The sequence below is a fragment of the Apostichopus japonicus genome, chromosome 3, assembly GCF_037975245.1.
Source record: "Apostichopus japonicus isolate 1M-3 chromosome 3, ASM3797524v1, whole genome shotgun sequence".
NCBI classification, from domain to species: Eukaryota; Metazoa; Echinodermata; class Holothuroidea; order Aspidochirotida; family Stichopodidae; genus Apostichopus; species Apostichopus japonicus.
In genome coordinates this window covers 14,666,296-14,692,079 of record NC_092563.1, presented here as the reverse complement: position 1 = coordinate 14,692,079, position 25,784 = coordinate 14,666,296, and the positions used below count along the sequence as shown (strand labels likewise).

The window sequence follows — 25,784 nt, the reverse complement described above, 5'->3', positions numbered from 1 at the left end:
TGCAGTTGCAAAAATAATAGTTCCAGTGGCGTAATCTGTTAAGTCGGAACTCTTATAAAGCACACAGACTACGGAAAATTGTGTGCAATTCTTCAATTTCAAGTTAGTGTATTACGTGAAATGTCTCTGACGATAGTTTCTAAGTATCCTTCAAACGCTTTGGGAAGCTATTCCACTATACTATCCCCTTAAACGGAATGTGAAATTTTATTACGGTCACAGGCACATTCATAATAACCAACCCAACAACTGTGCCATTGTTCAAGTGTTTCCAAGTTGTACTATAGTATGTTGTTCCTTCTTTTTATTTCCTTCCAGTATACATATAAAAAATTTCTTACGCTCACAGGCACATTCATAATATCCAACCCAACCTCGTGTGAATCCTCAGATTTAAAGAAGGAAATAATTGTGCCATTGTTCAAGTGTTTCCAAGATGTACTGTAGTATGTTGTTCCTTCTTTTTATTTCCTTCCAGTATACATATAACAATTATAGAGAGGAGTCATATAACACCTCAACAAGAAGAATAACTCATATAAAAGTTTTTTTTTTAAGATGATAGGATACCAAACAGTCCAAGAATAACTAATATAAAAAGGGAGAAAATGTCAAGATGATAGGATATCATATAAAATACATCTGCTAATACAAAAGTTATTACATAAAACGATATAACAAACAGACTATAACAAACATTCTAAGTGCTCGAATGGAATGTATAAAGCAGCACGGTAAATAAATGAGTTGCTGTAAACTTACGTTCGGTATTTTGTGTGGATTTCTTAGATTTCTGCTCGATTTGTGCAGGAGAGTTTTCAGTACAGTATACAAATTAAGGGTTATTCTGATCACTGTAAATCTTATTAGCCATTCTTGTAAACTCAGGTCTTGCAGCAGCATTTACTTTTTCTAAAAGTATATTGTATATTCTAAATTAATATAGATGATGTGTATTTAAGAAACTTCATTCTTCTTTTCTTTGCTTCTTTTTTTGCAATATAAAATGGTACCAGACAGGCACTGTATAGATCACATGTGCCAGGGTAGAATAATAGTATTGAAAACATTTTCCTTAGCATTTTGGTTAAAGAAAGACACAACGTAAGCCACACTAGATACTATATAATATACTTTTTTAATAACTTAATGCTTTGCAAGAAAAGGTCAAACTGTCGTCACTGTATACTCCCAGTACTCAGTTTTGGAGGTTCTAGCCACATCAGATCCCTCAATAATAACTTAATAATAATACGTTGCGACCTTGATAGAATGAGACCTTCATGTTTTATGGTTTATTTTCAAAAACAAATTTCCCTTATTTTTTTTTGGGGGGGGGGGGGGGTTACGCAATAAAGTCTTGCGGTCACATGTTGGAACTATGTCATTTACAGAACACTGAAAATTTCATTGGTCAGTTTCAACAGAGCTCCCATGAATTGTACATGATACAGCAGTATCATCGGCATATTTTGTTATAGAAATGTGTGAGTTTGACCTAATTTCATCAGTATATATAGTAAATAATATAGCATATAATGGACCCCCCCCCCCTCCCACCTCAAGGCACACCAACCTTTATTTCCAATATTTCCGATAACCCTTTATCCAACCTTACTTGTCTGGGCCATCCTTGAAGAAATTGTGTCAGCCAATGAATAAGCCATGTTTCTCTGATAAATCGTAAAAGATCCTTCATTAATTGAAGCATTTGGCAAGACAGTATTAAAGGTTGCTATACAGATTTTCTAGTAATTCGTTCTAAACGCCCCCCCCCCCCCCCTCCTTGTCCTTTGTAGCAAAGTAACTACTTAAGTATAAACTAAGCTAGTACCTTCCAAAGTTTCATGTAAAAGTATGTGACCTTCAATTATGTAACTAGGTATTACTTAGCTAGAAAAAGGTAGTTTTAAGTTAGGCTAGAGTAATTCTCGTGATGAGCAAAGCCGCCAACAGCTAAGAGAAACCGTACTTCTTTAGGGAGATGTTACATTTGTAACGATTTGACGATTTGTATCTCGGCAAAACGTCAATTTTCAGATTGTTCTCATTTTGACGAGTTGTCGTATCTCAACAAAACGTCAATTTTCAGATTTTTTTCATTTTGACGACTTGTTATATTTCGGCTAAACGTTAAAATTCAGATTTTTTTTCATTTTGACGACTTTTTGTATCTCAGCAAAACGTCAATTTTCAATATTTTGTCATTTTGACGTCATGCTGTATCTCGGCAAAACGTTGAGATTCAAATTTTTGTCATTTTGACGACTTGTATCTCGGCAAAACGTCAATTTTCAAAATTTTGTCATTTTGACGACTTTTTGTATCTCGGCAAAACGTCAATTTTCAGATTTTTGTCAGTTTGACGACTTGTTGTATCTCGGCAAAACGTTGAGATTCAAATTTTTGTCATTTTGACGACTTGTTGTATCTCGGCAAAACGTCAATTTTCAAAATTTTGTTTTTTTGACGACTTTCTGTATCTCGGCAAAACGTCAATTTTCAGATTTTTGTCATTTTGATGAATTATTGTATCTCGGCAAAACGTCAATTTTCAGAATTTTGTCATTTTGACGACTTGTTGCATCTCGGCAAATTTAATAATTTTGTCGTTTTGACGAGTTGTTAAACTCGGCAAAACGTCTTTTTCCGAATTTTGTCATTTTGACGAGTTTGTTTCTCTTTCATCACCATGTCCCTTCTACGCTTCCGTAGTATATGAATACTGTATTAATCAATTAAATGACGAGGTGAACTAATAAAGATATTACCTTCCCATAATCCTGGGTGTTTTCAAATGGCAGTTAGTTGGTTCTCAAGTCAGTATGACATGGTTGTTATGTTCGGCTTGTTCCAAAGGGTAATATTCGTCGATATGCAAAAACGCATGGACCTTAGGCAAATAGTGTTACTGAGTGGTTGTAATGATGACTAAAGTATTCGTCTATGGCAAGCCATGTGGGACAAACACTGCATAATATATCCGCGTATTAATTCGAATATATACGCGTATTAATTCGAATATACATGTGTTGTAGCCTACATGTGTAAAGTTTCGCTTTTTGAAGCGATCTCGCGAGCCCGCCAAAACATTTATCGTTGGTATATGTACACAGCAAGAGCGGAAATGTTTTTTCGTGTATATTCTAATTAATCCGTGCATATATTGGATTTAATCCCCATATGTATTTTATTTAATACGTTTATCATATTCGAATTAATACGTGTATATATTCGAATTAATACGTGTATATATTCGAATTAATACGTGTATATATTCGAATTAATACGTGTATATATTCGAATTAATACGCGGATATATTGAAGCCATATGATTGGCTAATAATATATACGCGTATATATTCGAATTAATACGCGTATAAATTCCAATTAATACGCGGATTATGCAGTGTTTGTCCCACATGGCTTGCCATATTCGTCAGTATGTAAAAACGAGAGTGGGTCTTAAGTGGACATTCGTCAAAAATGAGTCAGAAAAAACGAAAAAATAGACAGTTTTAAAACTTGTAACCCGGCTCAACCGATTCTTCACCCTCGAAATAGGTAAGAACAATATTTAACTCAATTTCGCCAACAGTGCACGTTCGCCACTACGCGAAAACGGGGACGATACTAGTGACCGCTAGAGGTCGTGCACTGACCTACATGGAGTGTGACCGCTTCCGCCTTTGCAATTTCCCAAGATCAGGCCCCGAAAAATCCATGAAATCCTAAGGGCACTGTACTGTATGGATATCTAGCAATATCTAGCGACATCTAGGATGAAAATCCCAAGATCTTCCCTAACTGAAGGCAGATAGAGAATCGAAGCCTTCAGTGTGTAATGAACTTGAAATTGTGCGTCTTTCGAAATGAAAAGAATGTGGGGCAAAGTAGCGTAACTCCTGTGGGCTCGGACCGTGCTGAGCAGGTGGCCCCAACCAAAAGTGGGCCCGCTATACTGATGCACAGAAAAGGGGTATACCTCTTTGGATAGGGATCGAGGGCCCGTATTACTGGGAAAGAAAAACTCATGCAAAGACTGAACAAGACAATATACATATTTTCACGTGATACGGAATACGGACACCATGATCATAGGTTCATTGGGTACTAATGTATGTATCGAGCTAGTTGTGTTATTTATTATTATAATCGAAAACGAAGTAAATAATTTAAAACCCAATTCCAGCCAATGTTATACTGAGTACAACATCGGGACATATGATTTTTTGAAAAATTCTAAAACAATAAACCAACACCCAACAGACTTGAAACTGCGTTCATTTGAAAATGAAGTCAGGGCTTTCATAGAAATATAATAATAAAAGGTAAGAATAAAGATGCCTTCGTTGTATCTGGTAAGTAAAAATTAGGCTTACATGGAGAAAAAGTTTCAGCCGAAATTAGGCCTATGCTAAGGTTTGATTACTGTATTTGTACAGTAGTCCCCATTATACTCCATACAGTAGGGGAGGGGGGGCACTTGCCCACTCCCCCTGGAAAATCAAAAATTAAAAAAAAAGTTAAGCATTTGACATTTCAATGATTTCCCCCAATCAACAGTTCTCTAGTTATGTTCATTGCATATGGACCCATAATGCATTACTGAAATCATTGAAAGTCAAAATCCTAATACATGAGATCTCAAAACAACCGATGTGTAAATGCAACTTGAACGGGAAGTGTCTTCTCCGACGATCTAGGAGTATTTTTTGGCCAAAAAAATCGTCGTACGCTCCGCGCCAACCGAAGGTGGCGCTGCGCTTAGATAGTAGCAAGTAGTGTGTTACAGCTTTTTGACCTACTTGTAAATAATTTTGCGGACGCCCTTGCTTGGACCTCCTGATAGGGGATCCCCGTTGGACCAGGAGCCCCCGGGTTCATCGTTACGCCACTGGTGGAGCTTTGCATAATAAACAGATAATAGTTATTTATTCCAGTCTCATTTCAATTATTCGAATTTTTAAAGCGAACAGCAGATATCACATCGTATTAGTGAGCATGAAAATGGCGTTCCGGGATTAACAGCCTCAAAACTATAGATTTGTGTATAGTGTTCGGTTTCGGAAATATATAATATTTTTCATTTCCTTCAACGAAGTTTTATAGTAGCCGTTATATGAGGTTTGAATATTTGTACACCAATATATTAACTGTGTCTGAATTTTCGAAAATTCCCTGACCACCATTCTTCATCATACTTCCCTCTACTCGTGCAATTTTGACCGGTCTGTCAGGGGGTGAAGAAGGTTTTTCGGTATTGGTATTTTGTGCAACATTATGGGTATGTTTTGAAGTGAATTTATTCACGAGAATTGTGAATTTTCAAATTCTGAACAAATAATTGCCTTAAAACCTTTGAAAAGTGGGGTTTACCTACAAAAGCAATGATCCACTTGAGTTGTGATGAGTTCAACATGATGTGTGATTGGTGACAATCTTCAAAAGGTTATGAATGGAAAAAAAATTCTTGGTTCTCAGGCAAAAGTGTGCATCTGGTTGGTCATTTCATCCTCGAGAAGTGTCATTTCCGGTGATCTGGGGGGGGGGGGGGGGTATCAAAACCAGAAATTTTCTTGTATGCTGCGCGCCAACAGAAGGTGGCGCTCCGCTTAAATAGTAATTCGCGCCCCCCGGGTTAGAAAATCCTGGATACGCCCCTGTTATATGTTACATAGTGGAGCTTTGGATGTGCCTATATACAAGGGCATTTTTTAAGAAAGATTTAGTCGTGGCCACGACTAAATCATTTCCCAACAGGAACCATTATGACAATATCAGTTGGCGCGAAGCGTATAGGATAATCTTTTACAAATATGTCTCCCAGAATACCGGAAATGGCCTTGTAAATTGCATCTAAACACTACTAATTCGAGATATAATGTTTTAAAAATTTACCTTTCCAACCAAAATCAAAATGGTAAATTACAAAAAAAAAAAAAATTAAACGGTAAAGTCACTTTATTCATTGCTACACGAGTAGCCTAGTTGAAGATATATAAAAGCACAATTCTGATGGTAGCCGTAGCCTATATATGCTGAGCGGAAGTCATATAGAAAATATAAATGTAAATTGTTTGTTAGGTTCGTATCATCATTATTTGTTTTACATGCCAAAACGATACATACGGGGGGAGGGGGGCAAATGAGTTGAGTGGGTGGCCGTGTATGGGAATGTGCCTCAATATTCTTAGTTAAAACATTGGGGCACTGATATAGGGAGTAACACTGGAACTAATAGGCGTTGGCTATATATAAAATATATATATATTGATCTCGGTATTCCACTGGCTAGAGCATAGAGGTGTCTGCATGGGTGTACCTGAAACGTCAGAGTTAGATGGCGCTCTTTCACTTCAAGGGATATTTCGGGTTTGTCGTCAGTACAAATTCACATATCATCATGATATTGCAAAATATTTCGGTTGCAGACACTCTTACCTTTTAGAGAAAAAAAAATATAGCTCACCTTTAGACTGCGGTAACCCCAATTTAAAAGTTGATCTCTTACTCCAGATTGTTCGTATGTGATCTATTGCTCCCCTTATCCCAGAAGATATTCTTGAAAGTTTCACCCTCCTATTATAATTTTTTTGTTGATATATAAATGTTTGTTTTTATTCAGTGTTTCGCACGTTTGTCGTCTTCACGCATATCCTTTTGGAACAATGTCATGTATAGTGATGTATGAGATACATGCGTATACCTATACACACATGTTATACTATCTCTTTGTAAATCTTTGATATCGTTTCATATACTGGGCCGTAACCACCGAGGATCATAGGGGCGCGTGCCTGTTCCCTTCTCCTATCTCCCCAACTTTATTCCAAAATGCGGGAAATCGAAACAACCCCTTTCCTTTCACCTCTCCCCAGAACGGACACCAGCCAAATTTTCTGCCCTCTTTCTAAATTCGAAGTTGTTACTGAGGATTGAACCTATCAATCCAGCTATACGGTCGCTCTTGAAAAGCAGTATTGCCGGAGCGTACAACTTAACTCCATTTCCCTGAGGAGAACAATTTGACACCCCCCTCCCCACTCCCCTCACACCATGCACATGGACTGGCTACACGCAGCTGCTGCCATTGCTCTCATCAAAAGACAATGTTAAATATCATTTTTAGAAATGTTATATACTTCTATGATATATGGTTGAATGATAATAAACGGAACAATGACATGTTCGGTGAAATTTCTATGAATTAAGTCACTCTTAGCAGGTGTAGATATGTACCATATTCTAACAGCTAACCGGTGCAGGAGTAATATATACACGTCCGCTCTGCGGGCAATAATTGTTGCTCTGGTCTGAGGTGTTGTACAAAATCTTTACTCTACTTTTATTATCTTCTTGTTGATCCACGTGCAATATTGCTTAGCTATCAATGTGCTTTGTAGAAAACAATGTAGGCCTACACACATTATTTTCCTCTGTGGAAAAGCTAATGCCTAGAAAACAAAACCATTTCAGTTCACAATGATTGCCCAGCATTATATGATAACATCCTTCACTCTGTAGTTTGATCCACAAAATATAACCAAATTTAAACTGGCCTTACAAAATCAGGCTCAATGAGGATGTGGGTGTGACCTGAAATGCAGAAAATTTCACAATAGCTTCAGCCACGGTAACATTCGTTTACCAACAAATTTGCACTTTGGATGAGCTATATATAGTCCCCCTCTATCAAATCGGAATGGTGCCCATTCCCAGTATGTTCAGTAGCCTACATTTAGGTTATTTTTTACTGGCCTCAGTTATTGGTCACCGTCATAGGCGAGATTACGGCGGGGGGGGGGGGGGCAAAGGGGGAATTTGACCCCCACTTTTTCCCACGGACCATGAGTTAATTGGCTATTTTTTTCCAATTCGGTCGGTAATTGGTTGGTTATGCCACAGCAATACCGACAACAGTGGCGTAGGAAGGTACTTTTGAGTGGGGGGGCTGAAGACTGATGGCCAGCCAGGGGGAGGGGTCTAAGGGGAGGGGGTGTCCCCCTCCCCTTTGGAATTTTTTGCATTTCCAGGTGGCCTCAGATGCAATTTGGTGCAATATAGCACACTTCAACACCCATTCCATTTTGTAAACTTAATTTTGTATTTTCACCTGGCCTTAGATGCAATTTGGTGCTCCAAATGAGATTTTTTTTCTCATTTGGAAATGAAAAAGGGGTTTTCTGACTTGCGAACCGGGGGGGCGGAATGATACTTCCGCCCCTCCACATTTTTCACTGGGGGGGCTGGCGCCCCCCAGCCCCCCCGGTTCCTACGCCCTTGACCGACAACTCTGCGATTCTTTTATACTTACTGATAACATCATTACGCAAGCTATAAAAGAGATCTACCAATTGTGACGAGTCTATTTGTTACTATTTATGTCGCATAATAAATCTGGCAACACTTTTATGCAAATAGCATGATTACATTTCAAATACACAACAAATACTGGGAAATAACCTTGAAATACACATACAAATACCCATATTACATCTAGGGGCATTATAAAATCCAACAATTACTGAGGGGGACATCACCCCTCCCCTTAGACCCCTCCCCAGGTTCCCACTCCACCACTTTCACACATCAAATCCCGCAGCTGGTCACCGGCCGTCATACGAAGGACGATGTCATAGTATGTCGACAGATATTAAATTAATTTATGGTGAGAAGTCTACTTTAGAGGAACACAACCATTCCAACCATCATCTCTTAATATCTACAAAGGAGACGCTCATTGAAATGAGCAATTACTCGAAGCAGCCTTTAGGAAAATATTACTCCAATTGAAAGATATGCTGTTCTAATGACAACATGGAGATTGTATCAACCTTAAGATTATGAAGCCATTTATAAGCCAATTGTGTTTCGATTTCAAAGTGTTTATTTAACCTGTTGTCCTTGATAGAAATCGCTTAATCAATACCGATGCAATATCTTCAATTCCCCGCCAAAGCGCTGATCGATCTGCTACTTTACAAAAGTTGTGCCATGATTAGTAACGACGGCGACCCTTATATACCTCCCCCGCCGCCCCCCCCCCCCTCCTCCTCTTTTTTTTTAAACTTGATTTTAACACTTCCTGTTTAAGTTTGGAGAAAGTTTTTCCCTTTTTAAAGGGCAAGTACATAAAATAAATGACATGCCAATGTTCTTGAGAGATATCAAATATCATATTCAAAGCCACATCCGCAGTATACATTTCCGTGACACGGTAGTGACGTCATTGTATTGCTCACGCTCATCGTGTGTAGTGTCTAGTCATGGGTTGACGTACTGTTATCGAAACCACTAATAAACACAAATGTGTAGGCAAGTATGTAATACATAGACCGTTAGGATCCGTAACACTACCATAGTTTTGCAACACAGGCCATACGCAATTGGTGTACGACAATAGAGAACGAACGTTGAGTAGTGAATGCCAAAGATGGCGGAAGAAAACGAAAATGAACCGCTGATAAATATACAAGAAGATTCTTCAGGGAGGGGGTCACCTACTCCCCCGTCTTTGTCAGCAGCTCAGTTACCATCCATTCCAACAGAGGGTAAAACTGGCACATCTCGAAATTTAACGTTAGGCTTGTTTCCACTAACGTAGGTTAGGCTGAGTTAGGCCTTATGTCTGTTAGTGTTACTGTTAATTCGTGATAGGCTAAGTAAGCGCTGGTATATAAGCCTAATGAGATCAGGCATAGCCTAACTGAATATCTAGTCATATTCAGTTATATGTCAATGTAGTTGACACCATTGATCGTTTCATAATATTTTTCTATGTTTTGCTAAGAATAATCATTACTAGAACTAGGCTTGGCCTAGAATCATCACGATGAAGCTTCAATTGTACAAAACTGCAGGCCAAAACTTGTATGATTTTTCTTAACTTGGAGTAGGCAAGGCACAGTGAAACAGAACCAGTAGCACAGAAAACCCAACTTTACATTCAGCAACCGGTTACACAGACAAAACAAATGTCACAAATCATGGATGTATCAATATGACATCACTTATCAGAGCATCTTAATTTTAACATGTTTGCAACTCATGTCATCACTCTGATATTATTGATCATAGACTACTATGAATTATAAGTTTAGTCAATAATTAATATGGGATCATATTATATATATATTTAAAACATATTGACAAAGTCTGTCCCCTTTTCAAACTAGATCGCTCCAAATTGGCATAGGCTACTTCTAGTATTAGATGTAGATAAATTAATCTAACATCTTGTATTGCTGATAAGTTTGCTGCCAGGTCTAAATCCAACATTTCATAAATCCAAGCAAAATCATCTTCAGATAATACTTCACAATTGAGCATTGAAAAGTGCTATCAATTTCCTTTCAAATTATATTTACAATATGTCATTATGGGAGTTAGGCCTAAAGTGGTATAAATTTTAATAAAATGTTATTTGCATAATTGGGATAAAATGGTTTGTTTATCACAACATTTGTCTTGTGGACATACAAAAAAGTAAGCAAACATCTTTCAAATGTTATTTCATCTTTTAAAGTACAGTATGCAAATAGGAAATAAAGCCATACTTTGAAAAGCAGATCATCATACAGTGACCTTATTCTGGGGATAGGGGATGTTGATGTTGAGCTCCCTCTTGACACCAAGGAGAAGTATCAACACAATTAGTGTTAAAGGATGGGGAAGTTTGAGATTATCTCAATGTTTGGTCACTTTGGTGTTCCATATGTTTCAAGGATGATAGTCAAATCCAGAGAGGCATTTTGTTTTTAAATTTCAATTATTCTAGACCTTTTTATGCATTTGGGAATGTTCAGTGATAGTAATGTACATGAAATTCTGGGACAGTTCCAGGTATTTAAATGAAAACCTAAAATTATGATAAAAACATCAAATAATTGACAGTCATGTTTAAACCTCAACATCACTTAGTACAGGTTATAAAACAGTTTCCCACAATGTTTAGTGAACATAATTCAAAGGATCAAAGAGTATGATGGGGGTTGGTTTTAATATTAAAATATTTGCTCCTTTATACTGGTTTGCTAAATTCTGTTGGTGGCCTGGGTAGTTGCTGATTACACACTCAACCCTTTTTTTTCTTTTTCTTTTTTCATCTCATTTATTCAAAAGTATCATAACATATGGTACACACTTGTTTAAATTATTATTACAATTACAATTTTTACATTATTTACAATTCTGATTACTACAGTACATTGTTATGTCAGCTCAATGTTACAAAGGAACTATTTACACACTCAACCCTTCAGTAAAACCCAACTAGGCCTACTGTATACTAAGGGTATACATAATAATGTACACCTTAAAGACGACCCTCTAATCACATTCATTGTGAGACTGTAACAACTTTTTGATTACCTCGAAGAAATTATTTATATGGCAAGGCTGCATACTCATATTTATTGTACTTATATCCTGCAATTGCTTATACAAATCAACAGTTGTGATGTTATTGCCTAGTGATGTCTTTGGTGAATGATGAAAATGTTTTCTAACTTGCCAGTGTGCAGCTCAACAGCCTTTCAAGCCTTATAGTGCTATGTCCCATTGAAAGAAATACTTGTAAATTGTGGTTTACATGGTTGAAGAATTCCTTCAACATTTTTTGGTGCATATTTGCATAAAATTGCTATAATTAATTGATGAGAGATAATTTACAGTATATTTTGCTAACCAAAACTTTTTTTACAAGGAAGTGACAGGATTTATACGGCACCGTAATATCGCACTAGGCCTATCCAAACGGTTCTTTCATTGCTGTGTACCAAGGCTAGCCTTCCATGCGGTCCCGGCTGCTTATATATATTAGTTGGAAAGTCTGTAGAACCTATGTCAATCAACCCTTATTTGTTAAATAGTAATGTCTTTTTTGTAACTATGGGACCAATCACATGTTGCTTGTTTCATTCGAGTACATGGAAAAGTTCTGTTCAATGTTTCTGGGGACCGTTCCAGTAAATTCCACAAGGTGGTTTACAAATGACTTGTCCAAGAATACATACAGTAGGTCAAGTTTTGTTGTGCCCATTGAAAGTGTGCAACCACATAATGTGGGAGAGATTGCTCAGGCTGTTTACAAATGTAAAGATAAAGGAACGTAGTTGAACAAAACTTTCTCGGGCGGGAATAGTAACTGATGGAATTATGCACATTAACATTTTCCTCCCAAGAGGTTCCATTAGTTCCAATAAAAATGTAACTGAAAATAGAGCACAACATTAGTGCTTTTCTAAGAATTTCAGGACAGGGTAGTAACCGGTTGGACTGGGTAGTAATTTCTTCTGCCGGTCCTCTGGGTACCCGTTCCCGTCGCTAGCCTAAGCCTATATGATAGTAGTTTTGTTGAAAGAAACTTACAGTAACTGGCTGCTCGAACAATGCATTGGTACTGTACAGTAGGTTGATTTTACGGAAGTTTCATTTTGCAATGTGTGTAGTGTTGATTGTCCATTTTCTTTTGAACTAGGATTTCCACCACCAATGGGTGGGCCCCCTCCCATTTTACCAGGTGAAGAGCCTCCACCATACTCAGCTATGCCAGCAGGTGGAATGCCCATGATAAATTGCCGAGTGTGCCAGGCCATGATCAATTTGGAGGGAAAACTTCATCAACACGTAGTCAAATGTTCGGTGTGCCAGGAAGCAACAGTGAGTACCATTCATACTAAACTTGTTAAATATATTTTCATATGCACATGTTCATGTGCACATGTTTATATCACACATGTTCATATGCCCATGTTCATATGACAGGTGTGATATACACATGTTCATATGCTGCACATGTTCATATGCTGCACATGTTCATATGCTGCACATGTTCATATGCTGCACATGTTCATATGACACATGTTCATATGCACATGTTCATATGACACATGTTCATATGCCCATGTTCATATGCACATGTATATACACATGTTTATACGCACATGATCAAATGTTCATATGCACATGTGTGATATGAACATGTTTATATCACACGTGTTCATATGCCCATGTTAATATGCACATGTTCATATACTGTACCCATGTTCATATACACACGTTCATATCCACATGCTCATATGTTCATATGTGTGATGTGAACATGTTCATATCACACATGCTCATATACAGTATGCACATGTTCATATCACACATGTTCATATGCCCATGTTCATATCACACATGTTCATATGCACATGTTCATACATGTTTATCAAAATTTAAAGTGATGTTCAGGTAGAAGAGTAAAGTACATCATTCTAAATTTTAAGAAGGAAATGACAAGACTTAAAACTTATGGTGTTAAGAACTCAAATTGCACATGAGCTGGGCAAATTTGAAGCAGTAGACCATCATCCAAGATGACCGAATTTCTGTTCGGACAACCAAGAACATCGTCTACCGTATGACTAGTTCTTAACATCAAATTCAGATTGTGTTGTAACTGTATACCCTGAAATAGGTAAAATAATAAAAAGGTACCGCCCTTTGTCAATTTGTCGATGCTGAAATTAGACAAGGATAGCTGCAGGCCTACTTTCTACCCGAAGGGACGTTTCACTGCCCCAAAGCATGGGTACTATTCACCAAACCTACACATCTCTCATACAGTGTACCTGTTCATTAATCTTTCTTATTTTTGCTACATTTTTTTTGGACAACCAAATTTGCTGTTTGGACAATTAAACTGTAAGACCTGTTTTTCCAAGGGACAACCAGAAAAAGTCCTTAATTATTTGCTATCTGGCACAATGGTCACTCACTATGCTGTGTTGGTAATTTCTAGTGTTGCGGAATGTCAATACCAGCGTTATGTATCGATATGAGTTTTAGCTCAGAGATTGTTTGCCAAACTAGCCTAATCAATATCGTGAAACTGTCGATCAAGGAGACAAGACGAGACTGGCAAACCACTCACCTTCCATCGTCAGAGGGTGAAGATTGTTCAGTGAGGGGAGTTTAATATTCAGCCGGGGAAGAACTAGATCACTGCTATGGGTGTCCCCCTGTTTTTCAAGTGGTATACAAAAAATCAAGAGTATTTTTTACCACTACCTTTCATTTAAACCTAGTTATAGACCTAATTAAAAGTCTAAATATGACTCAGAATGTAGCATTTGACATATATATGGATGTTTATTTTGTTTTTGTGGGAGGACACCAATCACACACACCCCACCCCTCAAACACACCAACTTCATCAAATACTTCAGTCACCTTTGGCCCTTCCATATAGGTTCAGCCCCCCTACCTAAATCAGCTGGGGGAAGTTGAGAAACCCTACCCTGTGCATGCCACTGGCTGTCTGGTGTTTTAGTCATACCATAAAGGGCAAACTTGTGTATCCTGCAATTTAGATGTGCATACTGACTTTCTATACCATGGCAGAGTTGAAACTACTGTATGTAGATGGATCACCAGGGTCACCTGTCGGATATCAAAATTGTAATTAAATATCTCTCCTAATTCCTAAACTACATTGCAATTCATATTACAATGTGCTGTAAGTCATGGATTAATTGCAGACTACTGTGTGTATGTATCCATAGGGCTAGGTCTAGTACAACCCTTTCAGTGGGACTTTACGACTAACTGTCAAATATGTAGGAAGCAACAGTGTTCCCCTTATCCTCTGTCGATGTGAGAACAAACCTATAAAATAAACGATTGATATCTTGGTGAGACCTTGAACCTCAAGATTCATGATCATTTTCTGGTCTTAAAGTTCTGGCTATGTCAAGATACATACTGTACAGTAATACATTGTGCAGTACTTGACATTGTTTTCCCACACATATATCAAGAAAAAGCTAAACTTGGCAAGAAATGAAGGTTAAGGAAATAAAGCCATAACAGAATAAACTGATACAGGAAGAGTATTATAGTCATCGTGGATGAGATGACGCCATTGCTCAGTTTGTGGACACTTTGGCAAAACAATACAAAACACACAAAAACAAAGGAAAACACACAGATTTAAAGTATTATATGTGCACTCGGAAAAGAAAGAAGGAAAGGGGGGAAACAGATCCCCATGTTAAGCCCTTCTTGCTACTGTATGTGACACAACAGTGACTGTACAGTATTTGACACAAAGGTTATCTCACATGAACAACTAAGTAAGTGTATCATGTGCAAGTACTGTACAGTACAAGCAAATATGTATATTGGTGTTCTTACATTGTATGCTGTACAGTGACTAAAATTATCTATGTGTTTGAATAGTACCTAAACAGTTTTGCACCATCCCTGTCAGAAATGAACCACAGCTTGGTTTATCTTCCTTTCTCCTGAAGGCCAAAAGTAGCCACAAATAGATTGGGTACATGTTGCAGTGTCGAATTCTCGACCCATCAAGGGTTTAAGTGGAAGTGGTGTCCCCTTCTTTGCAAACTTTGTATTTATTTTACCCTTGCTCCTTATTACTGTTTGGTTGTAAGGTCTTTACTGTTGAAAGTTCTTAAACCAATACTCATGATGTAAATATATATCCAGATATGCCACTTTTCTGCGTTTCATTGAACATCTTTCTTCTTTTTTTTTCATTTTACCTAGTAAATTTTTTTCTCCACATTTTATTGTTTTTATAAAGAAATTTGTTTGTATTTCTTTCAAGTAAACCAAACCAGCATAAATAAGAATTAAGTCACATACATCACAGAGTACATAGGTCTCCTTCAGCCAGTCATTTTAACACAATTAGATTCATAGCCTATGGTTCTGTCATATTGATCTCCACTCATCACTTCAAAGAACAACTGCAATTAAGCCTCATACCAAGCTTACAAAAATTCACAAAACCACTGATCTAATTAGTGTACACAATTAATATAACAATTACCTTCGGCTGTGCACTGTACGTATGATGCATAGTGTGGAATCAAGATTGCACCCATCGTGATGCAACATTCAAAATGTTTCTAAACTGTCAGAGGGTGCCTCTCCCCTTAGACCCACGTCCTGGACAACTTAACATCTGAACACTCATTTCCCCAGTGTAAAATATGTGCTTATGCCCCTGCATATCTCTTTTTGGACAGTGTAAGTCATGCTCTAGCCCCCTCCCTCCCCCTCCCAATTTCAGTTCTTTTTTTTTTTCATATGCTAGTAGCATCTCTGTATTTATGTTTGAGTTGAATAACATGCAGGTAGCATTAAACTTTTACAACCTTTCCTTTGGTTCAATTTGAAAGAGTCGCCTTCCTGCATTGCATACAATTTAGTAAACATTCATTGAACGGGGGGGGGGGGGGGGGGGGAAGTCCCATTCTGCTACCTAACAAAGCACAAAGCCTAATCCTGCTGGCCTAAATCATCTCTCTCAGTAAGTCTGACAGGTGTCCTACTAACAGTTTATTATCCTGAGGGCTGAGGTACTTTTTATTTCAAGCAAATGGCTTGACCTTTCGCCTCTTATAATATTCTTGACATTTGAGTTGCACATCAGTATCACTTTCTTTTTACTGTTTATCTACAACAGATATATATGCATATAGATGTACACTGAGGATACCATGGATTTATGTCTACATAGTAATCCTATCTGTATGTCTTGAGCAACCGACTGTTCTGAACCCATGCATGGAATGTGTACCACTGAGAGAAACTGCAGATGCTATTGTATATATTGTAGACTGTTTCAGCAACAAATCAAGCCTATAGATGGCAACACAATAAAGACAAAAAACTGCTGCTAACTATTCGTGATTAATTAGCACCTTCTAGTGGTTATTTGGTTGTTGCTACAGTACTGTCTGTACATATTGCTGTATCAGACTCGGTATGGAAAAAGAGATAGTTATGTGCATGGTGGTAGACCAGTGCAGTGTTTGATTTATTGATGTTCATAATTCATGCAGAATGAGGCAGCCTATTGAACCATTATAGTGTACAGCAATTTTAATAAATAGTACCATAAATATTATTTAACTTTGTTGTTTGTCTTATGTGATGACAGCCAGAAAACATATTTGTTTTGCTGAGGAGTATTTAATGAACATTAAGTTTATACTGTACATGTGTGTAACAACCATCAATTGTACCATGTACATGGTCACTATATGGTTTCCCTACACTTAAAGGAGATATAAACCCTGGGATTTTGTAGTGACCTCACAGTGGAGACTAATATTCTTACACCCTCTGTGAAATAACTAGTCAAAACTACCATTTCCCCAAATTTCCAGGAATTTTCTAATTATTATTTCACACCTACCTGTACTGTGTTGGTGGCAATTATGTAACGAGGGCGCTTCAAAAATGATGTCAGCAAGCCGCATCGTTAAACAATTCCCCTTTCTGCATGAATTGTACACTTGCTCTCAGAGATTGTTCGGAAGTTGGTGCAAAACGCCGGAGTACCAAGCATTTGGTTGTGTAAACAGGAGATGAGAAGAAGGAGCAGGGAAGGGAAAACAATATTATGTTATTCCTGATGGGAAAAGGTTTCCAGAGAAAAGAGAATGTACAAAAGGCAAAAAAGCACCAGGCTTGCCCCTCTGTCTTTGAACTGTTACTACAGTAGTGTTGGCAGTATACTAGCATAAAGTAACTGCCAATGTCTGCCACAGATGGGGGTCTGTTAAGCAAGCTCTAGGTCTCGTTGTCTCAGTTCCTACACTGTGTATTCACGATTTGATAGCAGTCAGGTCCAAATGCATCCATGTTCTCTTTATTTTTACTACATAGCCTTAGTAAACGCCAACGGCACATAGAAAATGTATGTTTTGAAATGCGATATGTGGCTCCCTCATATCAGAAAACAAGTGGAACCGTCGGAATTGAAACAAGATGGCGAATGCCATGGGTGACAATGATATCGATTTTTAAGGTTGAAAGAAATGTTTTCGGGCATTTGTGTTGCTTCTGTCGAAAAGAGCGTACTGCAAACGGGTAATCTCTAATCAGAAAGTCTAGGGTATATTTCTCATTTAACAGTAGTTAAAGCACAGGGTTCGTACACTAGTTTGACCCGGATACAAAAATAAATATATACTGCACAAGAGATACAAACCATCTTGCATTGCGAGGGTAATGGTTCTAATGCATTACATCATTATATATGTTATCAGGTGGCATTTAATAGTAGAATTATTATATTCTGCCACACTCCCAGAAATGTATAGCATTTTGATACATTGATGCTGTTGATATGTATATATATATTGGCTTGTTAATGTAGTAGGCCTACTGGTGAGTGGTTTGTCCTGTCAAAATTCAAGGATACAATTCCACTTACTGTACAAGTCCAACTTTAACAAAGTATGCATTATTCACTGATCTTGTTATGGTACTAAATTAGTAATCAGCCATTTCTTTGAACACTGCCTTATTGTAGAATCATCAGTAAGTCAATAAACAGCAGCTAATAGCCATGTGATGAATCATATGACCTTGTATAGTGCACATGTAATAAATAAAGGCAATGGGATGAAAAAAGTACAGTATATATGTTGTACAGCTGCTTCTGTACATGTACTGTATTGTGTAAATCCCAATAACAGTGTAGGGTGTTTGCATTAAGAATCTGTCTATATATCTAATGAAAAGACTCAATGTTGTAATATTTGCTTTACTACTACAGCGCAGTTCAAGTTTTCTCCTGGGCAACAAATTTTGAAATCATATGGAATAATTTATTTATAGTAACTTTTATCACCACTGCCCCGCTAATTAACAGGTAATGCTGTCTAGGTGGAAACAGGATTGAATATAACATGAGTTATAAAGAAACGTTAGTTTGTAGCAACTCTGCACTACACAAATTGTCAACCTCGAATTATTACCTTTGTACAGTTATGAAGATCCTGTAAGTACTAATGGTTTACTGGCACTTCCAATAAATTCTACTGTACATTGCGAACGTGTGCTGTGGCTGTTTGCTATATAAATACACTAAACTGTAGAGTAGTAGCATTTCTGCCTTGCCACTTTGCCAGTGCTGTTATATCTTGTAGATAACTTTTAGATTAATGAGAAATTGACATTATGAAGTTTACAATTGATCTACAATATTGCAACATGTATTGTACATTGTATCCTGTTCTATAGAGCTCTGTTCTGTGTGGTTTATATAGTTATCTTAATGACCTAGTTTCATTATAACATGCCAATTGATGGAATTTATGCTGCTTATCAGTCTAAGCCAAAGCCTGTGTTTAGTCTGTACTTGTGTACCCACCTTCTGTATGCACAGTATTACTGTACAAAGGAATTTTCAATAGCGCCTATTCCTTTCACCACCCACTTCTGAGCCATTATATGAATAACGCATAATCAAAGTATTTCTGATGGTTCATTGTGCATTAGTAATCTACCTTTGTGTTGCCAACAGGGACAGACAGATGATCATGAGTGTTGTATGAGGTGTTCAAAAAGACTACAGTAATTACTATATAAGCACAATAAGATTTGCAAAATCCCTCAGGCCTAGAATTTCATATATTCAGCCTCTTGCTAAAACCATGGAGGTTTTTACCTCCATGCTAAAACATTATACCAGTGCTTTTAAAATCTGAGCTGGCGAAAGTCTTACTGTAGTTCTCACTGGCAGTTAGCACATCAGTTATTGTATAGGCTGTTGCATTACAGTAGGTCTGCCCAAATATACTTGCTGATCATATAAACAGAAATACAGGGCTTAGGTAAGGTACAGAATCATGCCGAATTATTGACTGACACTTGTTAACCGACTTACTGTACCGTGTGTTGAAGTTCACCGTAACTGCGGCAGAAGAGTGACTGGCACTTGCCTTTTTCCTTCCTACTGGCCTATCCCTGTTATATACAGTTAGCCTTGTTTTTGATCAGGGTTCGCAGGTTTCTTCCGGGGGTGGAAAAAACTGCGGAATAAACTGCGGTTTATTCCACTCGGAAGAAATAGGTTTCTTCCAGTTTCTTCCGGACAAAACGGAAGAAACTCATTTTTGGGGGAAAAACTGTTGATAAAGTTTCATAACAACCTGCAATGATTTCTAACTATGTAATAAATGGACAAGAAGCACTATAGTGTCATCTAGGTAGTCTATATCTAGGTTTGGAGCACATGACTTGCTTCCAGCATATATACTGTACACAATATAGTACTAGGCTACTAGCAGCCAGACAATTCAGGGAACAACTATGGGCAAGCTATATTTTGCAGACCAGGAATCCAGGATTGTCCTGATTATAGCCCAGTCCTTATAATTTTTGAGTGGAGGGGCAAGTGTTCCCTGGAAACTAGTGTAGGCGTACTACAATGCACACTCATTACTACTATAACATTGACCACTATGACCATATTTTGTGGAGATTGAACTCAAGACATGAGGGGTACAGATTCGACTGGAAGTTGTAGTGTGAAATGAGGGCTGGCTCGTGGCCAGCCCTTTAATTGTGGATGTTTGTTCTTTTTGCTGTTGGGATGACAAGTCCTGTTAATTACAAGTTGTAATTTAGGGAGTTGCAGAAATTAAACTGTTGCCTAAATCTAACGGATATTGTTCGGCTATTTTCTTGGTGTTCATTGTATTAAATCCTCAGTGCATGGGCCAATCCAGGTTAATCATTCATACAGTATGGCCAATTATGCAATTCTGGTTGATGGGGGGGATCGCGAGATAATAAGTAGTCCTTCAATATTGTGATTTATAAGCAAACATCTTTTGGTGTAGAAAAACAACCCAAAATTATAATCAAAACAAAAATATCATATTTTGATGGTTTCAATGGCATGCATTTCAGTCAGATGGTGGTAAGCTATTTGTGTCTTTATCATGTATGTGGGCTGTGCTGCGTATATGCCAATTTTCACAGTTTCTTCCGGTTTCTTCCAGTTTCTTCCGGAAGAAACTGGAAGAAACCTGGAAGAAACAGGTTTCTTCCAGTTTCTTCCACGTCCCTGGAAGAAATAGGTTTCTTCCGGAAGAAACCGAACCCTGTTTTTGATATATACTGCACATGTACAGTTCCATGGTACAGGGATACAACCTTACATAAACATGCAGTGTAGTAGACACATTGAATAGTTATTGTCCCAGCACCAACTGCAGTTTGCCATACTTTTTACCAAGTAAGTTTAAAAAGGGATGGACAGTATTGATGAGTAAATAAAAAGTACTGTATCATACTGTAAATCAGTATTTGAGTATACTCAAATGTAATTGGGTACAATTTTATGTACTCGTTCTCCTAGGTTGCTATTCATACATGTCCTCACTCCTCAGCAATTTAAAAATCATTTACCAACACTCGTGAGTGGCTTTTTAGTCGTACAGTCCCCGGGGAACTTGTTATCTTACTGCTGTACTCATACTGAAGACATTGTACTCACACTACAGTACATGTCTGCTGTACAATATATGTATAGATACAGCTGAACTGACCATACAATACAAATATGAAAATACTCTGTGATCAGAATTTTATTCCAAAATCTTTTCATGATCCAAAGGGCTCCATGTTATTATTACATCAATTTTCCTAAATTATCATGATTGGTTGGGTTGACTCTTCCATTTTTATCATTTTTGTTCAAGATATTTTACACATTTTGGTATGTCTGGCCAACTCAATCAGGACCAATACTGTATCGTAAACCAAATGCAGTATTAAACTACACATAGTACGGTACAGACTGCAACGTATTAAGTTACATTAAATTCGTTTGCTGCTTATCTTCCACAGCCAATTAAAGAAGCACCTGTTGGCAAGAAGTATGTCAGGTGCCCGTGCAACTGCCTTTTGATATGTAAAGCAACATCCAGACGTATTGCTTGTCCGAGGCAAAACTGGTAAGAATATTGTTATATGAACACTCAAGTTCTATATTGCAGTAACGTTTATTTTTTATTTTTTCATTTATATATATTTTTTTTGGGGGGGTTCACCAAATTTTCATATGGGCTATTGCAATCCGTTCTTGTGAGTTCATGTATTAATTTTCATTTTGTGTACCTTTCAGAGTTGTTTTGTGTTGTTCTGGCTTGATGAATATACTTTCTACATTCAAAAGTCTACTTAAGACCATCTTTTCACTTTTTCTTTTGTAAATTAATCTGCTTTCTCTGTAAAGCTCCTTGAGCAGCTACTTTTGTCTACTGATTTGGCGCTACACCTGTGTATATAGGTCTCATTTATTATGATTATTATTATTAATATTGTCTTGTTGTTTGTACCATTTGTCTTGTTGCTGTTGTACAGTACTTGGTTAACGGCATGAAAGTTGTATTTTTTTTCTTCTTTGTATTTAGTTTGATTGTAATAATCTGGTGAGCCTGTCTTACTAGAATATATATGCTTTATGAAATCATAAACAAAGGTTGTGTGTATAAAAATGATGAAAATGTCATGCCAGGAATTTGTCTATATCTGCGTGAGTCAAAATAAACATCACTACGAATGCCAAAAGGAACATGATCTATTATTAGAAATGTGCGTCACTTGAAAAGTTTTAATTGCACTGGTTAAAGTGATAGTACTGTACTGAAGGTTCTTATCGCCCAACTTATTACCAGACATTGGATAGGTTTTTAAAATTAGCCAGTAAAATATCTCTGATACTCAATCATACTTTAGAGTAGTCTTATAGTTGTCAAAGATTGATCAGGAGAGACTTTCCATGAATTAATACTATCATTTACAGGCCAAAAATGTTGGCAGCAATTAGTGTAATTGGGTCAGACTGGGTCAAGAAGTAAAAACTATTTGTCTTAACCTACTGAATTACAACATGGCAGGTAGCTTACTCGATCTAATAGTGTGAATGTTTATCATCAGCCTCAGGCCCTCTCTTCATCCCCCTCCCATCCCATCCCCTCCCGGCCCAAACCAAAATAAAATGTTGTTCTACGTGATACAGTTATAGTGCAACCCAATAATATTTACTGATTAGTTAGCAATACAGGGCTTATGTTCCTGTATGTATGGAAATCATGCAGACTGGGTCTGGGATGTGAAAACTATCTGTTAAAACCAACTGAATTGCAGCATTGCAGGTACTTTATCCAATCTTTTAATCGTGTGAATATTTTAACCATCAGTCTGAGCCCTTCCCACTCCTTCCTCTCCGGCCATCCCCCTACTTCTTTCTCTCCTTCCATCCCCCACCCCCACAAACCAAAATAAGATGTTTTATTACTGTATGTGATATAGTCACAGAGATTGTGTGTTTCACAGAAAATTGCATCTCATCTGAAGCGGCGATAAAGTATTAATTATACATAAAATTTTGATGTGACTGTGACGCAAGTGAATTTTATAATTAAGCCTCATAAAAGCATCATAAACGTGAACTTAGCCGTTTCGCACATCATAAAAATTGTATGATATGTATCGTTCATAAAAAAAAATTAAACAATTATGAGAGGTTCGTATGATTGAAAGCTTTGTTTCACTTAAGCTTGTGATGGGGAAAAAAATGCTTTTCTAGACTTTTCCGTATTTTGTTCGTTAATGATCAAGTTCTAAATTTAGACTTACTCATGGACAATCTATTACTGTAGGCTACACATACAGTAGTCAAACGTTATTAATGGTGTTCCATTGATATGCTCACTGTACCATTCAGCAATGACACTGATTGTACAGTACTTACTGTACAGTATAATAATAGACTGTACTGTCTGTAGTGTTTGTTTCTTGTGTGTTGTTTGTTTTTCTTGCAACAGAAAGTCCTGTTGTATTGTGCTGTTATATAAAAGCTCACAGATTAAGTGAGGAGGGATATTTCCCATACATGTAGATAATTTGCATTCAGTACAGTATATATACTGTATATACGTGTACTGAAATCATGTGTAGTTTAATCGTACATTGTACGTTCAGCATCGACTCACAAATTACGGATAAACTTTCTGCCAACCAAGACAAAACCCACAAGCTGTGCAATTGTTACCTTCCGTACTGTACACTGTGTGGCTGATGCAAAATGATGTGAATCTTGCAGAATTTTGTCAACTACTGTAAAAATGGTCTGTTACAGTATGTCATTACAACTAGGTGTATCCTGTACACTCTGCAAGCTTTATCCTACAAGCTTCTTAAGTAAACATTTGTATATGTTATAATGTTTTTTTTAAACACAAATTTACTGCAGTTCAATTCTTATTGTTTGCATAGTAGAGAGATACTGTACATGTGATATACATTGTTATTACTGTAAGTACTGAATACACTATTAAAGGTATTGCCTGTTTTTTGTTTTCTTCTTTTTTTTTTAAACATTAAATATTTATGATGCAAACACTACTGACAGTATATAACCCTTTAATCCCCAATATCAGAGGAAGACTCGGTGTTACATATCTTTTTGTATCACTTTCAAGGGTTTTAACTGCACTATATGGTTTGTAATGTAAGCCAATACTTGGAAGTAATACACTGTCATGGCTATAGTTATTCCATCATATATTGATGTTTTAATTATTCATGGTACATTAGCAACGTCAAGCATCGAGAGACAGACTAGCACAAGTTTTCATAAAGTGTTATAAATATATTAAATATCGCCCAAAATAACAGCTCTTCAACAACAAATTCGGTCGTTTGATTGTCAGTGTAAGATACATTTGAAACGTACAGTAAGTGTGTACTGCTGCCTACAGAATCTTATAAGAAAGCCAGCCAATCTGTGTTCTTTAGTGTCCATTGCTGTAAGACAAAGATCTGGTATCCATGTACGTACTTAAGTATACAGTATGTGTGACAGAAATCTTCTGAGACTTTAATTGCAGATTTAAGGACCGATCAGTTACTACAAGTGTTGGAGTGTTTGGTCATAAATGAACACCACATACAGACGTTGAGTTTTGCTATCAATGTGTATGACTGAGTCGACAAAAGCTTAAGATTGTGTCTAAAATAAGAGAACCTGATCTTTAGCTCACGTGTACATGTTAATACTGTGTGTGAGGTTATGAGTTTCAGATGTTGTCTTTTCAATTTTTCAATTTTTTATTCAGGGACTTTGTTTCTTTCACTTTTCATTTGAAATCTTGTGAGCTTCTTTTGTGGGATTAAACTTCCTTTTTTGCTCATGAGAGATCGGGAAGTGATGAAACAATATAATCTTTGGTAATTATCAGTGGTTCCGTGAACAACAGTTTATGTTTTTTGTACACGACACGATTGTTTATTTCTGTAACAATGTGGTGTATTGCCAGCCTTCTCTTGAGCTCAGTTAAAGTGATATGGTTAGTACACCACCTTTGCTTAGGCTTACGTGGTATGTGCCATATGCTATGATATGTCACTACTTTGTTCCAACTAATTGTTGACACATATTGTTTCCAAAGTGGAGGTTACTACTTTATGTGCCAATTAGGTTTGTCCATTGTGACACACTTGTTCAAATGATAAATCTGGTGTGAGCTACTGCGCCTTTTGTTACTCTGGTTAATTCCTTGCCGGAGGCAGGGGTTGGGGTAGGGTGAGGAGGAATGGTGTCCCCAGTTGAAAGAAGGATAGAAAAATGAGCTTAACACATAAACCAGGAGTGGTTAATATTGCAAGAGAGAACTGTACTGAAAAGGAGCAATTAAATGCCCGTTGGACAAATTGGAAATTTGTGAACTGCTCAAAATCAGTTCAATGACAACATATTTATCATTTCTTTATCATTTATCATTTCTAAGACATTTTTTACTATTTATGTGCATAAGATAAACAAAGACAAACTTGAACATAAATTTAATAATTTCTACAATACAACATGTAAAGATGTTAGTTGATGCTTGGGGCTTTGGAGATTTCTTCCCCTATTTATTAAAGATGAACGATAGTGATTTTTCACCATCGACGAA

The 25,784-nt window shown here is 37.1% G+C and overlaps 1 protein-coding gene across 1 annotated transcript in view; it reads left to right on the top strand.

The window, feature by feature from the left end:
• Window positions 1-9,303: 9,303 nt before the first annotated feature.
• LOC139964359 (type 1 phosphatidylinositol 4,5-bisphosphate 4-phosphatase-like) overlaps window positions 9,304-25,784 on the top strand; it is a 29,095-nt gene continuing 12,614 nt past the window's right edge. The window contains exons 1-3 of the mRNA XM_071965907.1: window positions 9,304-9,554; window positions 12,482-12,663; window positions 21,670-21,776. Coding sequence (XP_071822008.1) covers window positions 9,428-9,554; window positions 12,482-12,663; window positions 21,670-21,776 — 416 coding nt within the window. The 5' untranslated portion in view covers window positions 9,304-9,427. The remainder of the gene's footprint in view (window positions 9,555-12,481; window positions 12,664-21,669; window positions 21,777-25,784) is intronic.